Raw genomic sequence first — 19,178 nt, 5'->3', positions numbered from 1 at the left:
TTGGTGTAGAGTAAAAAAGGTACTGTAAAACATAAGAATCAGACATTAAATGTGATTCGTTGCTACAGTTTCAGCACATTTTTCTGAACCGGCTATGAGAAAACGTAAGTGTCTTTGCCGGTTCTATAATATAATATCTTTCTGGACCGGGTCACACTCTAGTTATACCAGAGCTCACCCCTCGTACAAGTATCACACATGAAGACAGACACGACCGGGGGACACTGAGCCAGAGATGAGGACAGTGTGTCTCACGCTAAACTCTGCAAGAAGGCTTAGAGGCATCTTTATAGAAGCCCTGCAACAAGAATCTTATACATTCATCCTTTAATACTTAAATTGGACAAATACAAAGGGAAACAGTGCTATATATGGCATGTGTACATTTACCAGAGAAAATAAAATCCCTCAGCAAAGCACAGCCTTCCCAATCTATCAATACTTGTATCAATTTATATATGTAATATATTGTAGAAAAAAAGCCTCAAGTCTTAGATATTTGGAGGTATTGAAGCCACAACTTTTGAATATCTAAGACTTGAGGCTTATTTTCTACAATATATTACATATATACATGAATACACACATACTGTACTTACACAGGACCGCAAACTCGTTCTGCCCTTATGGCCCTGAAAAATGTTAGAGAATTGAAAGTATTGAAGCCATAACTTTTGAACAAATATGTAACATTTTTCAGGGCCATAAGAGTAGAAGGAAATTGCGGTCCTGTGATTTTACAGAACAGATTAAGTAGAGATCCATCCTGTTTATGGGCAGGGTAAGTTTCTTTTTAAACTGGCCACTAAGTCTATAATCTAAGGTACTGTAGTCATTTTATTCTGATATTTACGTTTTCAGCGTCCCTGAGGTCATCAGCTCAGTCACCAGTACTATGCACTTCTTTCCCTTCAGGGTAGACTCCCAGGAATCGTAGAAGCGCACAATGTTGGGATGCTGAAGACCTTTGAGCATCCCGGCTTCTTCCTTGAACCTCTGGCGTTCAGACTTGGACAGCTTCCGGTCCTGTGAAAATAAATAAAATAAGTTATTTCCCTGTGTCAGCACGAGGTAAAGTAATCGCGATACAATAAGCACACTTGGCACTCACAGGGATCAGAGAACACCCACTTATTGCAGAAACAGACGTCTGGTCCAACAAAATCAATGCAGACAAGTAAACTTTATATTAGCATTTATCCTCTCATCCCAGGAGACAGAATCCTGTGCTGTGACTTACAGGCCCCTCCAGATATAAGACGAGAGGATGACACTGTTTGATGTACTATAATAAACTCCCGCAGCTTAGTATGTAAACCAATAAATTGGCCACGCATGACCAATGTCGGCAATGACAGGTAAATATGAACATAGACACAGGGCATGGGTGCAGGTCAGGTTTGCAATAGGCCCACAGTCCCAGAAAAATGACTGACTTATTGTACGAAGCTCTTGAAGCCGATTGGTCGATTTCCGGCATTATACTAGTAATCCCCAAAAGTTCTGGCAGTCATCGAGCTCTGAGTGCGCAGCCACAAGAACAGTCGCTGCTATTGTCACAGGACCAGGGTCAGAGCAGCTCACGCTCCGTTCTCTATAATTACTCCGTAATCCCTGTCCCCGGCTCCCCCAGGCCACTGGCAGAGCTCTCCCCTCCCTGCCTGGTCTGGGCCCTCTATATAGAGTAGACGTTGCAGGTCTGTACAGCAGAGGACACTGGCTGAGACTATAAAACTATAAGTGGTGACAATCCTCCAATGCCCTTGTCTTCTGCGCTTATTAAACAGAACATGCAACTCCCGATATCGCTGCTTACATGACGACATTTTCTCTCCTGTACTAATAACACCATCTCCATTTTCCACATTTTTGTGTTCTTAGCAAAAACATCTTAAATCACTTTCCCTGCAGATAACGCTGATGTCATTTCACAGAAACAGCCAAGTCCATTATATGTTATGCCTGCTGCACGGGGCGAGACTGAAATAGAAGCCATTATAAATTCTAATATAAAATTACCAGGCTGCTAGTCATCAAATACTGAAGGACGTTTAGAGGGACTAGGACTCAGAGCTTTGAAATGAGCACAACAACATTTTACCTGTGTGTTCAAGTCCCGACCTGCAGACAACTTTGATATCCAGAAGGAAGATTTTTCTCACCAAAAGATATGTCAGAACAAACATCTACATAAACCGCTGAAGTGTAACTTAAACAACCTCTAAATAAAAGAGCTTCCAGGAACCAAACACACAATGTAGGATCATAAAATCTGCACACAACGGTCCCAATACCACATCAAGGACACATCTGTCCGGCTACTTCCAGGAAGAGATTACCCAGGGGTATAGATCCATCACTAGTCTGAGCCTTCATCTGAAGCTGGGCAACTGAGCAACAGCTGTGCAGCCTACAAGTGTTACTAGGAATATACAGATATATATTACAGAGTCAATCATGAACAATGTTGCAAGTGCCAGAAAATGGGCCCATTAGATTTATTCTAATCAATATCTGTCGATTAAAGCATTGCATCATTTCTGATTGAAGGAACTACAAGATAATAAGTTAAAAAGGAGCTGGTCTTTACTCACACTTCCAAATATTTAGTTTTTCTGTTGCCCAATGGCTAACAAACAGTTAAAGTGGAGATGTCACCATAGGACACCTAGAAAAAAAAACACATTCATGCTAAACAGGGCAGCATTTTCACCCCGCGCCTGTCCGCTCTTAGCGGCACAGAGGGGCTGATGTACACCAGGGAGGACGTGACTACTAGTTAGTGGAACAGTCCAGTCTCCATCCTCCCCTCTTGTACGAGAATGGTATGGTCGAAGAGGTAGGAGGGGGCCGTTAATCGTATTGTGTTCTACAATGTAGCCCCTTCCCCTGGGTGAAGGGAGAATTTATTTTATTCATTTTAGAAAACTCATTAAACACTTAACAGCAACTCTTCAGTATGAAGGTTTGTGTGTGGAGCGCAGCAATGGTGCAATAAAGTTAAAAAAAAAAACAAGACTCTGGCTGCTGCCAAAATCTATTGTAGTGACGACAGGCAGAGAGGAGATAGAATAAAATAATAAAACTCAATGCGACGGTGCCTACAGCAGAGCTTTCTGAGCAACTCCCTTCCTCCTGGTGTATATAATGGTTATAATAATACTGGAATGACCAGACGTTATCACATGGCAGGTGTGCCAAACCGGACTGGGCACCAACACCAAGCGCATGATGTCACAACAGTGAGTGAGATACCACAACACAAACACTGCAGTCTGCCTATGTAACCACTAAAGAATCTCATCACCAGCACATCCCACGTACTCAGCACAAACTACATATTTCATGATTTTTGCCCGATCTTCTAATGACTCCACTGTGGAGGTTTAGGAGTGAACTAGTACAGAAAGCTCGATGTGACCTGTGATCCTAGTGTAGGAGATTCCCGAAAGCCCCATACACCAGCATACATTACATACTTCTCTCAGCCTGAAATCTCCCATTCTATCCTTGATAATAAAACCAAACTGCACAGACCTGAGTGGTACATGTAGAACATAATCTAAAGCAACAGGTTTGTAACCGTAAATAGAGCTTCATACACTTGAGCCCTATGTGTTATTTACTTGTCCCAACACCAACTGAGGGCATTATCCCAGCCCCGAGCAACCCCCGGCTGCTCCTCTATCTTCTGTACAGCAAGATCCTGCTGATGGCGGAAATATATCTCCCAAATCCTCCATTATGGCACCTGACAAAATAAGACAAAACAATGCCACAGCAGGTGCTTTATAATTCTACTTTTGACAAACCATCCCAGCGAGACACATAATAGTTAAACTGTATTACTCACAACGGAGACATTTATGAAAGCTCCACACTGCAGATAACAAATTAACTTTTTTCTAGTACAGGTAAGAAAAAGAATGGAGTGGTCAGACAGGTTGCTATGGGCAACACCACCTTTCCCTCAGTTATTGATGGAGCCGTTTCCATAAAGGTTTATATTACGTAGCTCTTTACCAGCGTAACAAGCCGAGCGTACAGTGTGTGTGTGTGTGTGTGTGTGTGTGTGTGTGTGTGTGTGTGTGGGGGGGGGGGGGGGGGGGTGGGGGAGGGATTTTCAACAGTTTTATGAATTGGCTGGAAAATAAACCTGACATCTTGTGGAGCAATTGGGCTCTGACTGAACATACAAAACTTAAATGTTTTAATTCTTTGGAAAAGGGTCTCATCACATTTAAGCCAAGTCACTCCACCAGGTCTCCACCTGCTCTCCAGGGGACGTTGGATGTCAACAAGATCTCTCATCCTAGAAGTTCATGTGGTCTGTGCTTACGCTGCACTGTGAGCTAAGAGGGGGTTTGTTTCATGAGAGACATGTGCCTCCTACCTCCCTCCCAGCAGTAACACCTCAGCTGCTCTGTACCAGCATATAGTTCTGTACATTCATATCCGGAATTAGCACAGTGCTGGATCATAACGGAAAGGGACCATCGGAGAGGGGCCTGCAGAAGAGCGCGCACACACGTATGTGCTGGGGCCTGCAGAAGAGTGTGCAAACACACGTCTGGGGGCTGACTTTATACCAGTTTACATTTAGCCGTGTGAAATGGAGACACTGTTTCTGCGACTGAGTTTTATACATTGGTGTCAGACCACATAACCAGCAATGTGTTAGAGGCATCTTATTCCTTCCTGTTACTGTAATTAAACACACCTCAGCTCCTGAATGGCTGACAGTGTAATATGCAACAGCCGAGCACACGATACCACAACTATCTCGCTGAGACATGTGCAAACGGCACATACAGAGGAAACAACGTAGCTGTACAGGCCTAGAGGTTACGGTAACACCACACGTCGCTCACCTACATGACCTGGTTCACTGGGGCTCACAGTTGCAGTAACTAGGTATCAAGTCTGTCTCTCCAGTATGTTCAGAGTCAAGACCGATGTCCAATTTGGCCACACACAGGTGACCCAACGTGCGGACATAATTTATGGCATCACGGGTGCTTGTTGGTGCGGACACGAGATTATAGACCGATATAAGCTCATCTATCGATCAGATTTACCAAACACTTGCATTTCTAGGCTTGTTAATTGGTGCCACAACATTAAAATCCTGTAGTAGGTGGTAGTGTAGTTTTATGTGCATTGAACATCTGTCATTAAGAGTCTTATTAAAAGTCTTTATTTCAAGGGGGACGTGTTGTAAAACATACCTACACGTGCATTTGGCTACAGGAAAATTTAAATGCAACAGATGTAGGATAAAACAAAAACGCACACAATGGACGTGTGTTTTAACACCTATCGAACACACTTTTTGTTCGACTTGCACTTTATGCAAATTAAACCGTGTATATGAGAGCAAAAGATTATATGCGGGGTTATAATGAAATCATTATCTATAGCACTCGGTGTAGCCACAGGTCACACAATCCTGCCACACTGAATGCAACATTTAATGCATTGTCCTAATCTGTAGAATCCGTGGACTTCAGAACAAACCACCACACATCTCAATACAACCCAACCCCTGACCGGCATACAATACGGAGATCACTGGTGCCAATGATAGGACTGGTTCAGTTTCAAAACTATCAAATAAAACTTCCCTATTGAATCAGATTTTACTAGTTCAGTGAATATCGATCTTTGTCCGCTCAGAAACTAGTTTCTTGGCAAAGCCACAACATACCCAAGCTCTGCCGTAACACTGGTTTATAAGGACACCAAGCCTGAAATACAAGTTTGACCAATACTAAAAGGCATCTTGTAACATTCACAAGTATTTATACACCGTGAGGAGAGTTATGAGGGTTATTGTGTATACTTGCTGTGCAGCAGAAAGAGGCTCTTGTCCAGATATCAGCCCCTAAGATGTGTACAGGACAGTAAGTGTGAAAAATAAAGGTCTTTGTCCGAAGAGCAGGCCCTCTGTGGGAGACTGAGTCATCGCAGCTCTACCCCCTGCCCGCCACACAAATAAAAACGTCATGAGTATTTAAGCTGTGGTCCAGCGGTGGAGATAGAAGTCAGAGGAGTTGGTTTAATTTGTAACAAAAAACCTGGAAAGACAATAATGGTCCCGCTCATTTGTGTTTGTAGCAGCTGTTGTAACAGAAAGCACCATAAAGTCTTTGTTAAATTCTTACATAAACATTCTGTATAGGTCCTTTGGAGAAGTTATATGGGAACAGGCTTATTGTGCCTTTAAGGTGCCCAAGTATGGCCACTTCCAGCCATTCAGTCCATTTTGGCTTCCTTAACACACATATGTACAAACATTTGGGCTGTGAGCAGAGTTCTGCATACAATTACTCTCAGAAACCACATAAACAAACTCTTAATGACTTAGTTACCATGATGCAATGGCGTTATATCCTATATAACAAGGGGGTGTGATCAGACCAGCTGCGGTACAGAGATTTAATGTCAGAAAGACATGCAGAGGTTAAAGACCAGTGTCCACCAGTCCATATAATCCTATACACACTCTCTAACTCTTCCTGTGCAGCCGACCCAGTGTCCTACTCCCGTTACAGCCCGGTGGACAGGAACAAAGACGTAACCACATCTATCCCCAACGTCCGACTAAGAAGCTAGAAACACATTGAAATAAGTACCAGCGCTCACGCAGGATGGGACAGTGACTTTACTGATCCGTCCATTTAAACTACACAATTCTTACATAGTAAGAGGAGAAATTAAACAACTTGATTGGAAAAAATACTGGCGAATAGGCTGATGTATGGACAGCTCGTCAGGAATTAAAAAAAATAAACGCCAATTACTGACTGGGTGCAATTGCTTAATACAAATGGTAAAGTGAAATCATCTGAATAAACTGTGCACACATTGAATATGAAACAGTTTACAACAAAGGATTAAGGTCTTACCCCCTGTAATGAGGGGTCTCCAACATAAATCACTGTCTGTAAGACGCATCATTTTGTTCATTTTTCCTTCGTATTTAGATTCAAGCTGCTATTAATTATTGCGAGTTAATGATTCACAGTTCGCTTGGTTTCATGCGATTACCAGGGACATTTGTCAGGTCACAAACACATGTGGCCGTGAAGGAGTTAAGTGCAGTTGTGTAATCTATGCTCATACCTACACCTGGGTACAGAACACGGATATTCAGCTTGGACACTGGATCTGACCCCGTAAAATCTCCTTATAAAGCAGGGAGACACCCCAATGACCATCTATTCAAAGTACCAAAACCTATCCAGACATTGTGCAAATCCCAGGTAACAGGAAGCGATATGAAATTATAACATTTAACAGGGTGGGTAAAGCGGAACAGATGATGGTTATAAATCTCTGAAGCACTGGAGTAAACAGCCCTGGCATAGATTAGCTGACAGTAATGTATAGGACTGGCCAGCATAAAAGCACAAAACACTGTGCTCAATAATGGATGTAAATTCCTGGACAATAGAACCCCCCCCCCCCCCCTCCCGGCAGACAATCGGCTGTTTACAGGAGTACGGCACAGAACTCGCAAGCTGTGGACCAGACAGGAGCCGGCACCACGAACATTCTGGGTCACAATAACACAACCAAATACACAGAAAACAAGACAGAGGAGGGGGCCATTAACCCTAAAACAGACTGATCCAATACCTACAGGGACCCTATAACAGGGCATTCGATGGCATGTGCTGGCAGCAGTCGTTTATTAAAACACATTTCAATGCCAGCAGGGTCATTCCCTCCGTCAGTTGGGGGCTATATAATTCAGACGACCCTAGTTTGAAAGGGGGCACAAAATCTGTATATAGTCAAATAAAATAAAAAACAAGAACGTGTACTACTTAGTGTAGACTGACTTTAACAGAAGATTCCTGTGACGGGTCCTCTAGAACAATGAAACACATTTGTGAGGATTACTGGATTTGAGCAGAGGATTACTGAAAACTGACCCTTTTACTCATCTTTCACCAAACAATGGTAGACTGCAACCCCAATAAGCCACAAAGTATGACGGTGTAGGCCAGGCACTCTGTACCTGCAGAGATATTAGTTTGCGAAAAGACAAGTTTATCCAGAATTTGATCCACTGTGGAACTGTAGATGTCTCATAATAAGCTTAGAGAAGAAATGGGGGGATGAGTCCAAGAACCGTATTGCATAATTCATGGCCCTGAGGGGAGTATACACAGCGGAACCAGCTTCTTTGGTCCCCAAATTAAAACAAATCGTGACAAACTCCAGTCAAACAGGTGAATTGTTTTAGTCAGCTTCTGGACAGCGATTTGTCCACCCTGCTCGAATACACCTATCAATGACTCAATGAAAAGATGTGCAGAAGATGATCTATATCTAACCCACAGATCAATGTAATCCTGAAATAAGTGATCTCACTACAACACCCTCATCACTAGATTCTGCCTAATTAAGATTACTCCCTCATTTCACAATGCAGCAAACTGTCAAGACTTACAGCCTGAAGTGGAATTAGGGGGGGTTGTAAGTAACAGTATGTGCCAATTATAACAATACAGGTTAGCTAGCATGTGAATTATGTCACATAATACGAGTCACATTGTGCTAGGATGTGATATATGTTCTGTGGAAGGAATGTCCAAAAGTGCATTATTCAAATTGGAAAAGATAGATGTAAGGGGAAGTGTGATCACTGTGTACACACACGTGGCCAAGAGAACGCTGACAAAAGCAAAGAAGCAGCTGTCAGCAGTGGACAGTCGCCCATTGCAGGCTTAATGAAAAGGTTTAAATTTCAGCTGCAAATGGGTTCTTTACTGTAAGAGCAGAGGATTGCGGAATGCAGTCCCCCACAAGAGTTTGGATTGGAAGACACTGTAGATAGATGCAAGGAATGATCTTCCTAGTTAAACAAAAGTTTCTGGGATACTGCCATTAAAAAAAAAACAAGCCAAATTGGAAATGGACAGCACTGGGCCTGAATTTGTCCCACATCATGTACAGTTACTGTACTATACTACAGACTGCATATACAACACTGCTAAATACATTTATGCTACATTAATATAAGACATTGTAGAAAGTATGCATGTGTAAATATATCCCACCATATAAAAATACACAAGGATATATATCTGCAGAATTACTGATTAGCATGTACTCTGTTCATGTTAAAAAAAATAAGTAATCTTGATAATTACTCAGTGAATACCACTCAGCTTATCTGCAGTGTCTACACAGCAAGCAGCAGTAAGGAGGGGTCACTGAAGGATGGAAGAGGTATAGATGAATTGGGAGAGAGTACTCTGAAGGGACTGTTGTCATCTAACAAGAATTCAGCATCTTAAGAATTGCACCAAACAAGAGCAGGATTACTAGAGATCCAAACAAAGGAATCCGTCAAAACACTGGGCTCTGGCAAAACAAAGAAATAATGACTAGATATCCAGTGCTATAAGTTTCAGATAAAAGGTACAAATAGCAATCATTTGACACACACACATATAATATATATAAAATATATATATATATACACACACACACACACATATATACATATTTCACATTTGTCGTCTCAATATAAGGTCAATTCAGATATCCTGTTCTTATGGTTCATCGGATAACCTTACTGTATTTATCTCCTGCTCATCAGTGTGTACCCAATCAGATGATACGAAGCTCACAGCAGTGCAGAGCATTGCAGGAATTGATTGTGCTGTCCACTGATGTGATTAGAGGACATGGCTACGTGTGACAGGTGCGTCACTGATCTGAGAAGGGGAAATGGAGGCAGCCAGGTTTCTGTAGCTCTTGTGAACAAGCGCCCCAATTATTGCTCCTTTTTCACCTTACCAATAATTGAGAAGCACTGGTGTATAAGGTGATATCAGCATGGACAGTTTACACACCAGGATTAATGAAACGTGCAAAACAGATCAATCGCTGGCAAATTTCACAAAAAATGATCTGAGGTCTTCACAGAGCAGACTAGTTTGGCTGCAGTGCAGACATTGGTTCAACGTCACAGAGGATATTGGCCATGTACTAGCTGCACACCATGGTCCAAAGCCCTATTAAATGTCTTTATATTGGTGTTTACCATTTTTGGGTCTAATGCCTGTACATTGGATTGTATGGAAGCATTTGTATTGGTTATTGGTTGAGGAGCGTGTATGGCTGGCAAACATACAGGCTTTCCACATTAACAAAAGAGACATTGAATTACACAGTATATTGAAAATCTCTCACTAGAAGGCGCCATTATATACCACCCTGACGAAGAGATTCTCGGAAACATATAGCGATATATAGGGCTCATGGATAACTTAGCGCTATCTTTACAGGGCAAACCACCCTGCAATGCTGAATGTAGATACAAAGGAAAGTATTCAGTACTTAATACTGAAAATCTAGTTACATAATAGCAGTGTGATGCCAATATAAGCAGCAACCAAAAAGAAACAAACCAAAGCTTATCTATATTTAGAATGGTTCCTTAAAAACTATGAAATTGTTAGCAGCTTTATTTTGAGATGACCACATCCTTAGTAGTTCTGAAAATGCCATGTGAGTGTGGCTTCCTGCCGTGTCCTGCAATAGCCTATTAGGACTTCCTGTGCTGTAGAACAGGAAGTTGGTTGTGCACAGGGAAATTACATACCCCCTAACTGCCCCTCTACTTGTGCTGTGAGCGGGAAATCAAATGGGAGAATACAGCCTGTCTGTGGATAAGGACATTTCTGTTGTGTTTGCACATAGCTGGCGATCATGAGTGGTCCCTTCTGTTCTCACCTCCTCGTCAACAAACGTCTGATACAGTTCTCCTTTCTGCAGCGTGACGATGAATAAGGGGGGGTGGAAAGATTCTGCAGACACATAGGAGGGGGTAATACCCATCTAACTGCTGCTTGTAGCAGGGGCACCATCACAGAATACACAAAATGTACCTAAACTTTTTATAGAACCCCATTCGTAACAATTAGTTGCGTCACTTTTAACAGTCACTGTCCCTTTTTTGTTCAGAAATAGATATTCAGAGATAAAACCACTTCCTATATGTAATTCCCCAACTCGAAGTTGCTAAACTTTCCCAAACACCATTAACTATTCAATGCTTCTTGGAGATTGTAGCAGTTTATAACTATTATATATGCAGCTGAATGACTGAATTGCTGCATAGACCTCTGACTAAACAAAAAAAAATATGTACAGAGCCAAGCTTCATGTAAACATATTTATATTCTTATTTTTAAATGTTTAAATGATTCCCTTCCAACAGTCAGGCTTAAACAAGACCTGGCAACATTACACATATCTTGCATTTTATTTTATAAAGCCGTTATCGTTAACCCTTTTAGTGCAAGATATTTGCCGTTGGCCTGTGTTACAAAATCCGGTACCAGACTTAACTTGCATTGCCTGGACAAAATGCTGTATATAAACTTCTCAGAATGATTATTCCCCCATCTGGAGATCATATTACAATCCAGGAGCTACAGATGCAGCCTACGCTCGTGGCCTAATGATTACACTAGAAGACAAACCTGTACGCAGTGAAATGTTAAGGACTCTAATCATTGGCATTTTTTTAAATGCGGTTAACGCCTGTAACATGCATATAAATGGCTAAGACTAGGAGACATCGATTTTAGTGTTCCTATACACTGATTTTTTTCCATTGTGTTCTGGTAGTGCTTTTTGGATTGTTACTCGTTCTACCCCCCCCATTTGCCAATGTGTAATTGCCTCAGGAAAGCCTATCTTAATGCTAGAAAAGGCACGTCAAACGGAAGAACAGCACCAGGTATGAGGCCTTATAAAAGGTTTTAGACGTGTATATATGCACAAATCACAACAAAGACGCGGATTAAAAGTCGTTTTTCTTGTACCTCACCTTCCTAACAGATGATATGAAATCTCCCTCTTACATTTTTCTTAGCACTCTCCCCATTAAACTCCATTACTAAAGTTACTGTAATGCTCCAGAGCATCTTGGAAGCCTCAATATGGTCAGTGAAGTCCTCCCCTCAAAAGGACAATTCTCCTTCCGGATTAATGCAAAATATTTGAATTCATATGTACCAGACATTAGGATAATGGAGCACTAGTGAGAACACAGGGGTGCTTGGCTCGTTACCAAAGCGATTCCCCTGACTGAATTGGCCGCAGGTCTGGGTAAGGGGGCAAAGGGTAACCCGACAGCATTCCAGACAGGAACCCTCCAAAGTCCAATAAACACAGGACATGAGGCACGAGCGTGGAATTACTAGGGTGTGAGATACTGTCATGACCAGCCGTTATCTGCAACACGTCCTGCTGGCCGAGTAAAACAAATATATTGAGGGACGCTCCTGCCTTCCAAAATATGTAACATTTTCCACTGGGCAATAACACGATCCCCCGGCGCCGTTTTCGCTTCATCTCTTCACACCCCCAGTTTACTATCCAAAAGTAACATTATCAGATATTGTTTTGTAGGCTTCGGATTTCGCTTTCTAACATGGAACATGAAACGTAAACGGCGATATCAGCACCAACATATAACTTACTGGATCCTCCAACGCCCTCCACAGACTTCCCCATATTCTTAAAAGCAAATTTCTGTTGCCAAGAGGAATTAGCGGTACAGGTGAGGCTACCAGACCACAAGAGTGGCCCACACATCACAGGGTGTACAGCCTCCCCTCGCCCGTTGGGTTTACAGAATTGTCATTTACAATGAGGGAGATGTTATAGATCACATTACATATTGTATGCTCTCCTAACTGCTTTAATCCAAGATATCTCAGATATCTTATGATCCAACATGGACAAGAAAACCTCAAAGGAGCGGCTACAGCACAAGGCATCGGTAACCATCTATTCTACATGTTATTCGTCTAATTATGTAAAAAAACAAGCATCAACAGATAGCTAACCATCAATATTGCTTGCGCAGGTTAAAGTCAACAGCGTACAAAAGGTGAAATATCAGATCCCGCAGCTTACGTTTCCAGCACATCTCTAAGAACGACAAGTTATATTTCCTGATGGAGTTTATCACTGTTTTGACAGCTCTGCTGCCAACACACATAATGCTGCTCACACACTGATCAGTCACCTGCGCTGCTGCAGAGCCAGCTGCTGAATATAACCACTGTGGCTGGTCAGAGGAGAATGTAGAATGGATGAAATCCAATATATAGTACACATTTATTTAAAAAAAGAAAAAGAAATAAGTTGTGAAGATTAAAGCTCTCCTTGTCCATAATTGTGGACAGCAAAACAAGACTACAACTTGGACCCAAGCAACTGAGATGATTTACCCGTAAACAGTTTCTTTACATCACCAATTAAATATATTACACATTGGTCATCATTACGCAACATCAGAACTGAGCCATCCAGCATCACTAGTTATCTAAGGACGGCACAATCAGGAGGTCTGGCACAGAATTAGATGACAAAATGTTGTATAATCTGAGGCGGAACGATCTCCATAACACTGCGTCTAATCTCATCCATCAGTGCAGAGCGGCACATTAGTAACACTGCAACACACAGGATTATACAACGGGATGAAAACAACAGTCATTCTCAGGATCAAACCTTTTATAATCCGCTCAAATATATAACAGAGAGGAATACTGAGGACCCTATAGAAAGGTAGTGACTTATAACATGGGTCTGCGGTGCATTTGTACAACCACAAATACAGCAGTAACCTCAATGGCAGAAGTTTTAAAATCTTAAACACAACACGAGTAAAGGAGGGGGGGGGGATCCTGAAGTGCAGCTTCCATCGCTCTCTATACTACGCTCGTGTTCTTAATTCACCCATAGCTAATGTCGGCTAATCTATCCAAAGCACAGATACCTTTCTGAGAAAGGGGCCGAAACCTCTAAGAATTGCAGAACACTCATGACTTAATTTAATTCATAAGAACCCTCCATCCTCGGATTATACAGAAACACATGCCAGAAACACGAAAGACTTTTATCCATGCTGCCATGTATTCGCATGTAAGTAGTAATCAGCAGAGTTAATAGACCAGGTCACAGGAATCACATGCAAGATCCACTGCTTGTACGGTTTATAAGGCTGGGTACACACTACAGAAAGTTTCTCCTGATGAGACATCTTTAATGATTTTACCAACAGCTGAAAGTCACGATCAGGATGCCGATCTTGTGTACACGTTTTACAAGATTCAGATCTGTGCTCTTCATCTGCCATAACCATCGGCTGAAAAGATCCTGACTGCACACACCATAGAGATCTATGGGCACTGCCGGTCCTGAGTGCTTACACACTGCAGGATCGGAACAGCATCGTTCCATCGTTGAACAACGTTTTTAAAAACCAAGTGAAACAATACAATGTGCTTTGGAACGTTCATTGTTGACGCGTACACACTAATGCGATATCAGGCCAAATGGTCGTTTATTGTGTGACTGGCCCGATAATCTGATGAAAAACCTGTAGTGTGTACTCAGCCTAATAATGACCAGCTCAGATTCAAACTGCGTCCATCAATCATTAAGCAATTTGGATGAAAACCCGGCTTGGAAATGCAGCTATTCTGCAGCAATGGCTTTGTATAATAATTCCCATCCTGACCTCTGTATCACCCAGTTATATCCAGCATGTCCTATCTCAGCTACACAGTGATATTACACAAGTCTTTGGGTCCTGTGGAAAGCTGCAAGTTTACCCATGGTAGTTTGGCTCAAGGATTAAAGAACGTTTGAGAGATACAATTGTGACTGGAAAGAGCAGCAGACCAGGAGATAAGGAGACGTCAGGCTATGACGTGCTTCAGACTCTGCTTTTCATCAGGCAAACGTTCTATACTTGGAACCTCACAGCTGGAGATCACAACACTTGTATTCAGTTCTCAATAAGAGGACAGCTATCCATCCATGCCTTAAGCTTGCAGGGTCCTAACCTCCAGCCTACAGCTTCCAGTCACGTCAATACTCTGACAGCAAAAGATGGAGAAATCTGAATATCTGGTCTAAAAGCCTCAAGCACTGAACTATCAAAAGTATGTCCTCAGGTACTTGGACATTTCAAGGACTTTAATTCTTGACCTCCATCCATCATTAGGACAAGTGTGTGACTTCTTCCAGGAATGGTTAGTTACCCTGTCATTTATTTTACCCAAGGGACAGGTGTGCTGACAATCTGACAAGTCACATATGCTTGGTCTCATTAGCGTCTAGTAGTGTCAGGGAGACTGCGGGAGGACAGACTTGTCAATATACAAGAAATGAAAACTGTAGAGGGGAGTTCAGTCATATCCTTCAGAACAGATCATTTTAAATGGATGTTAAGTTATTTCTAATTTTTTGAAAATAACAGCATCTATCTGCCACTGGACATGGGGGGGAATGCAGCATTCCCAGACTAGAGCTCCTAATAGGGATCACAGATAACATTCATCTATTATGAAGTCATCCTGCCTTCTCCTACAATGAGCCAGGTTTAAAACATTAAATTACTGTTACGCAACCATTTAAGTAAATGTTTTACTTACAAAGCAATGACACCAATACTAGCCTGCTTAGAGAAACCATACATTGAAAGTGTACCAGCCTTCCACACACACACGGGGGCGGCCATTTTTAGGGCTCATCATTTTGGGAAATGCAGTTAGGAAGTCGTGACATTACTGTAGCACGGGTACAATTAGATCCCAGGGAATGGATAGGCTGAAGGCTGGTGAAGCCCATTAAGTGGCTGTATCTTGAACACAGACGTCTAGTTGTGTCACTGGCTGTCCAGATATTGTTCTGATGTTTCATACTCAGGAAGAGTATTTATACAGAACAGACACGCTGTGTAGATACAGCAGTGAGCAACACACAGATCCAAGGACACGGAATATAAAGTCTGCCAGGATTGTGGATTTCTCTGATGCTTGAGCCACGGTCGTCAGTCATGTTAAGTCTACACATAGCCCGACAATCCCCAACGCATACACTCACTTTCTGCTCCAAAAGGATTATCGCATTAGGATAGGGCAGCACGGTGGCTCAGTGGTTAGCACTTCTGCCTCACAGCACTGGGGGTCATGAGTTCAATTTCTGACCATGGCCTTATCTGTGTGGAGTTTGTATGTTCTCCCTGTGTTTGCGTGGGTTTCCTCCGGGTGCTCCCGTTTCCTCCCACACTCCAAAAACATACTAGTAGGTTAATTGGCTGCTATTAAATTGCCCTTAGTGTGTGTGTGTGTGTGTGTGTGTGTGTGTGTGTGTGTTTTAGATTGAAAGCCCCAGTGAGGCTGGGACTGATGTGAGAGTTCTCTGTACAGTGCTGTGGAATTAGTGGTGATATATAAATAGATGATGATCTACTACTATGGATCATTCAATGGGTGAAGTCCAGATGAATGAAAATCTAAATAGCTTTCTATCCAACAAGCTTTCATTGTTCATGAGAATATAGATACAAAGTATCTTGTTAAACAACATGTTCCGTTCTCAGTTGAGGCAGTAAATGTTATCTTGCTCTATTTGGACATCACAGAGGATAAAGAAAATGTTTCTCCCAAATCTATTCCACACTCCCTAGTTGTGTTCCCATGTAACATGGGCTGTTTATTCACCAACAAAAAACATCTTTTCTAACAGCATATGGTTATTTAAGTGCAGTTGGTTAACACTTCCGTTATGTGTGGCTGAAGTACACTTACTGGATCTGCAAAACCATAATTCCTCTGAGTGTCAGTTAATCCCAGCAGACAAATACATCTCTGGATAAGCACTAAACTACAGACTAGGGGAGAAAATATTTTTTAGAACCAGGTTTACTCATCGCAGCACTGGTCTGTCTCAGATATTAGACAGATGTGTCCAATATGCACCTAAATGTGGTATATACCAATCTCATCTGCTCAACTTTCTGTCCAAAATGTCAGAGGTGGCGAATTGGGAGGGGGGAAATATAGTACATGCAGTGGCAGATAACCAGATCTTCTATAACACTTACACACAGAGTCAGGATAGATTAGCCAAGTGTTTGGTGCACAAGAGTCACATTTTAACTTTAAAAATATAAGATTACACAAAATACTGACAGTGTCCTGTCACTACATAGTCTTAAGACAGACATTGAAAGAAATAAATGGCATTTATAGTTATAGGAGCATTATATGTACAGTCAACGTGTTTCTGACCTGTACATGGGGGCTCAGTGTTTTTTTTTTTTTTTCATATCCGTAGCCCCAGACCAGGAGATTCTATGCTGCACGATTTTTAGGAATCAATGACCACAATTGGGCAGCAGTAAGGTAACTCCTACATATTTTAATAAACGCCAATTTGCAGATAAAACCGATGTGTCCTGACAAATAACCAATATAAAGTTGGAATGAGAACCCAAATGAACAGTACGTTTTCCCTTTAATGTTTCACGCGTCCACCAATGACTTAGCAAATATTATTGGTAATCGTCCTAAATTGCATAACAAATGTTCCATTTTCTAGCACGGAACTCCAAAATTCTTTCACCCACATGAAAAAGGGAAAAAAAAAAGAGCAGGACAACAAAGTTCTGTCTCAGTCTGCTGCACCCCACATTCTACGAATCATTTACATTCTAACACGGGGCTGCTGCAAAACTGTGTCAACTTGTCAGTATTTGGTGGGTCTCCTTCCCTGCAAGAAACACTTCTTTCTATACTAGCCCAGCAGATAAATCTAGACACCTCTAGTCATCGGTTGAGGTGACAGAGACATGAAACACTGAACGGAAATACATTGAGTGACAAGAACAGCGCAATATATAGGGGATTTAACCCCTTCTGAACTGAAGGCATTTCCACATAGAATAAATCCATCTCTTCTCCTAAAACAGACACCCACAGAACACACTGTCTGCCCGAGGGGCTGTCAGCGTGAACAGAAAAAGGTAAATTTAATAGATGTGGGTAGTGAGCTGGGTGATCACAGAATCTTCTCCAGCAGAGAAGCCTCATGGTACAGTGTGATTTAAGATATTTCAGCTAATGCTGTGCAGGGAAAGTTTGAGTCTGTGCACACCAGACTTCCTGTGTATAAAACCCATTTACCCGCAGCAAATCAAATTGTGCCAAGCTGGATAACAGGGCGGGGTATATTCCTTCTCAAGCATCCAGTTATGTCACAGACTGGGAACCTCATATGTATTTCTGGATACACAACAGTCCCAAAAACCTAACATAACCATCGGTGAGCTGGGAAGATGTTTTTACTGTGAAAGCATTGCTCTAGTACATCTTACTTCTGTCATGAACCTGAAGTTATGATATCACAATTAAAGTCCAGAATTTAAGTTTGTTTTAGGACAACTGCAGCGTTTGATCCATTTGTTTTAATGCAGAAATAGGGTCAGCATACACTTAGCAAGGACAATTTATATTGCATTCCTTTCAGTTAGTCACCACAGCTCCACTGCTGAGATTATGTGTGTTTATCTCCATTCCTCTGGTAGTTTGTTACTATAACAATCTGAGAATCACTGAGCTCATGTAAACAGAATTAACCCATTGCCATGACCTCCCACTGGCACAAAGGAACCTGGCAAATTCAACAACTGCTCAGATTTCACAGACCTTCCTGGGTGTGTAATTACGGATGATGATAAATGAACGAGCAGGAGCTGGGGGTGAGCTATGCCAAGAGTCTGCAAAGATTCAGATTTCCAGCAACTTGCCAAATCTAAAGATGACCAAAAAACGTGAGCAGTTCTCTATACTACGGAACCCTGCAAAGGTCAAACTACAACCCCCATCACTACCATCCAGCAGCTATTACAGAGGAAGAAGCTTCGACCAGTCAGTGACTGAGTGACAAGTATATTACATGTTGCAGAAAGGTTCCCAGGACTCTCCTTCCTTATCTGCAGTTCTTCTAAAGATAAGAAAAGTCATCTGACCAAAACATGCACAAACTACTTGGATTTATGCCATACATAAAAAATAAAATTGCTGATTTTGCACAAATTGCAGTTCATAAAAGGTACACAATTCATCAAGGGACATCAATGCGGATACAGAAGCAAAACTAAGCTATTTGGAAAATCAAGAACATAACATTTACAACAAGACCATTTTTCTAGATTTGTTAAATGTTTAAGACAAATAACCTCGTTCCGCACAGCGTGGTTCAGACCAAAGCAATGCACCTGGACTAGATAATCTACACTAAATGCATCACAATGACACTTGTTTAAAGGTTCCCTCTACCATCAT

At 41.8% G+C, this 19,178-nt stretch overlaps 1 protein-coding gene across 8 annotated transcripts in view; it reads right to left on the bottom strand.

The window, feature by feature from the left end:
• Window positions 1-19,178, bottom strand: part of WNK1 (WNK lysine deficient protein kinase 1) — an 85,905-nt gene that overhangs the window by 49,941 nt on the left and 16,786 nt on the right. For all 8 annotated transcript variants that reach the window (XM_075210607.1, XM_075210609.1, XM_075210612.1 and 5 more), the window contains exon 2: window positions 854-1,026. In XM_075210607.1, the coding sequence (XP_075066708.1) occupies window positions 854-1,026 (173 nt within the window). The remainder of the gene's footprint in view (window positions 1-853; window positions 1,027-19,178) is intronic.

Source organism: Mixophyes fleayi, chromosome 4, assembly GCF_038048845.1.
Source record: "Mixophyes fleayi isolate aMixFle1 chromosome 4, aMixFle1.hap1, whole genome shotgun sequence".
NCBI classification, from domain to species: domain Eukaryota; kingdom Metazoa; phylum Chordata; class Amphibia; order Anura; family Limnodynastidae; genus Mixophyes; species Mixophyes fleayi.
Note: the sequence above shows the minus strand (reverse complement) of the source record. Positions and strands in the feature narration are given on the sequence as shown.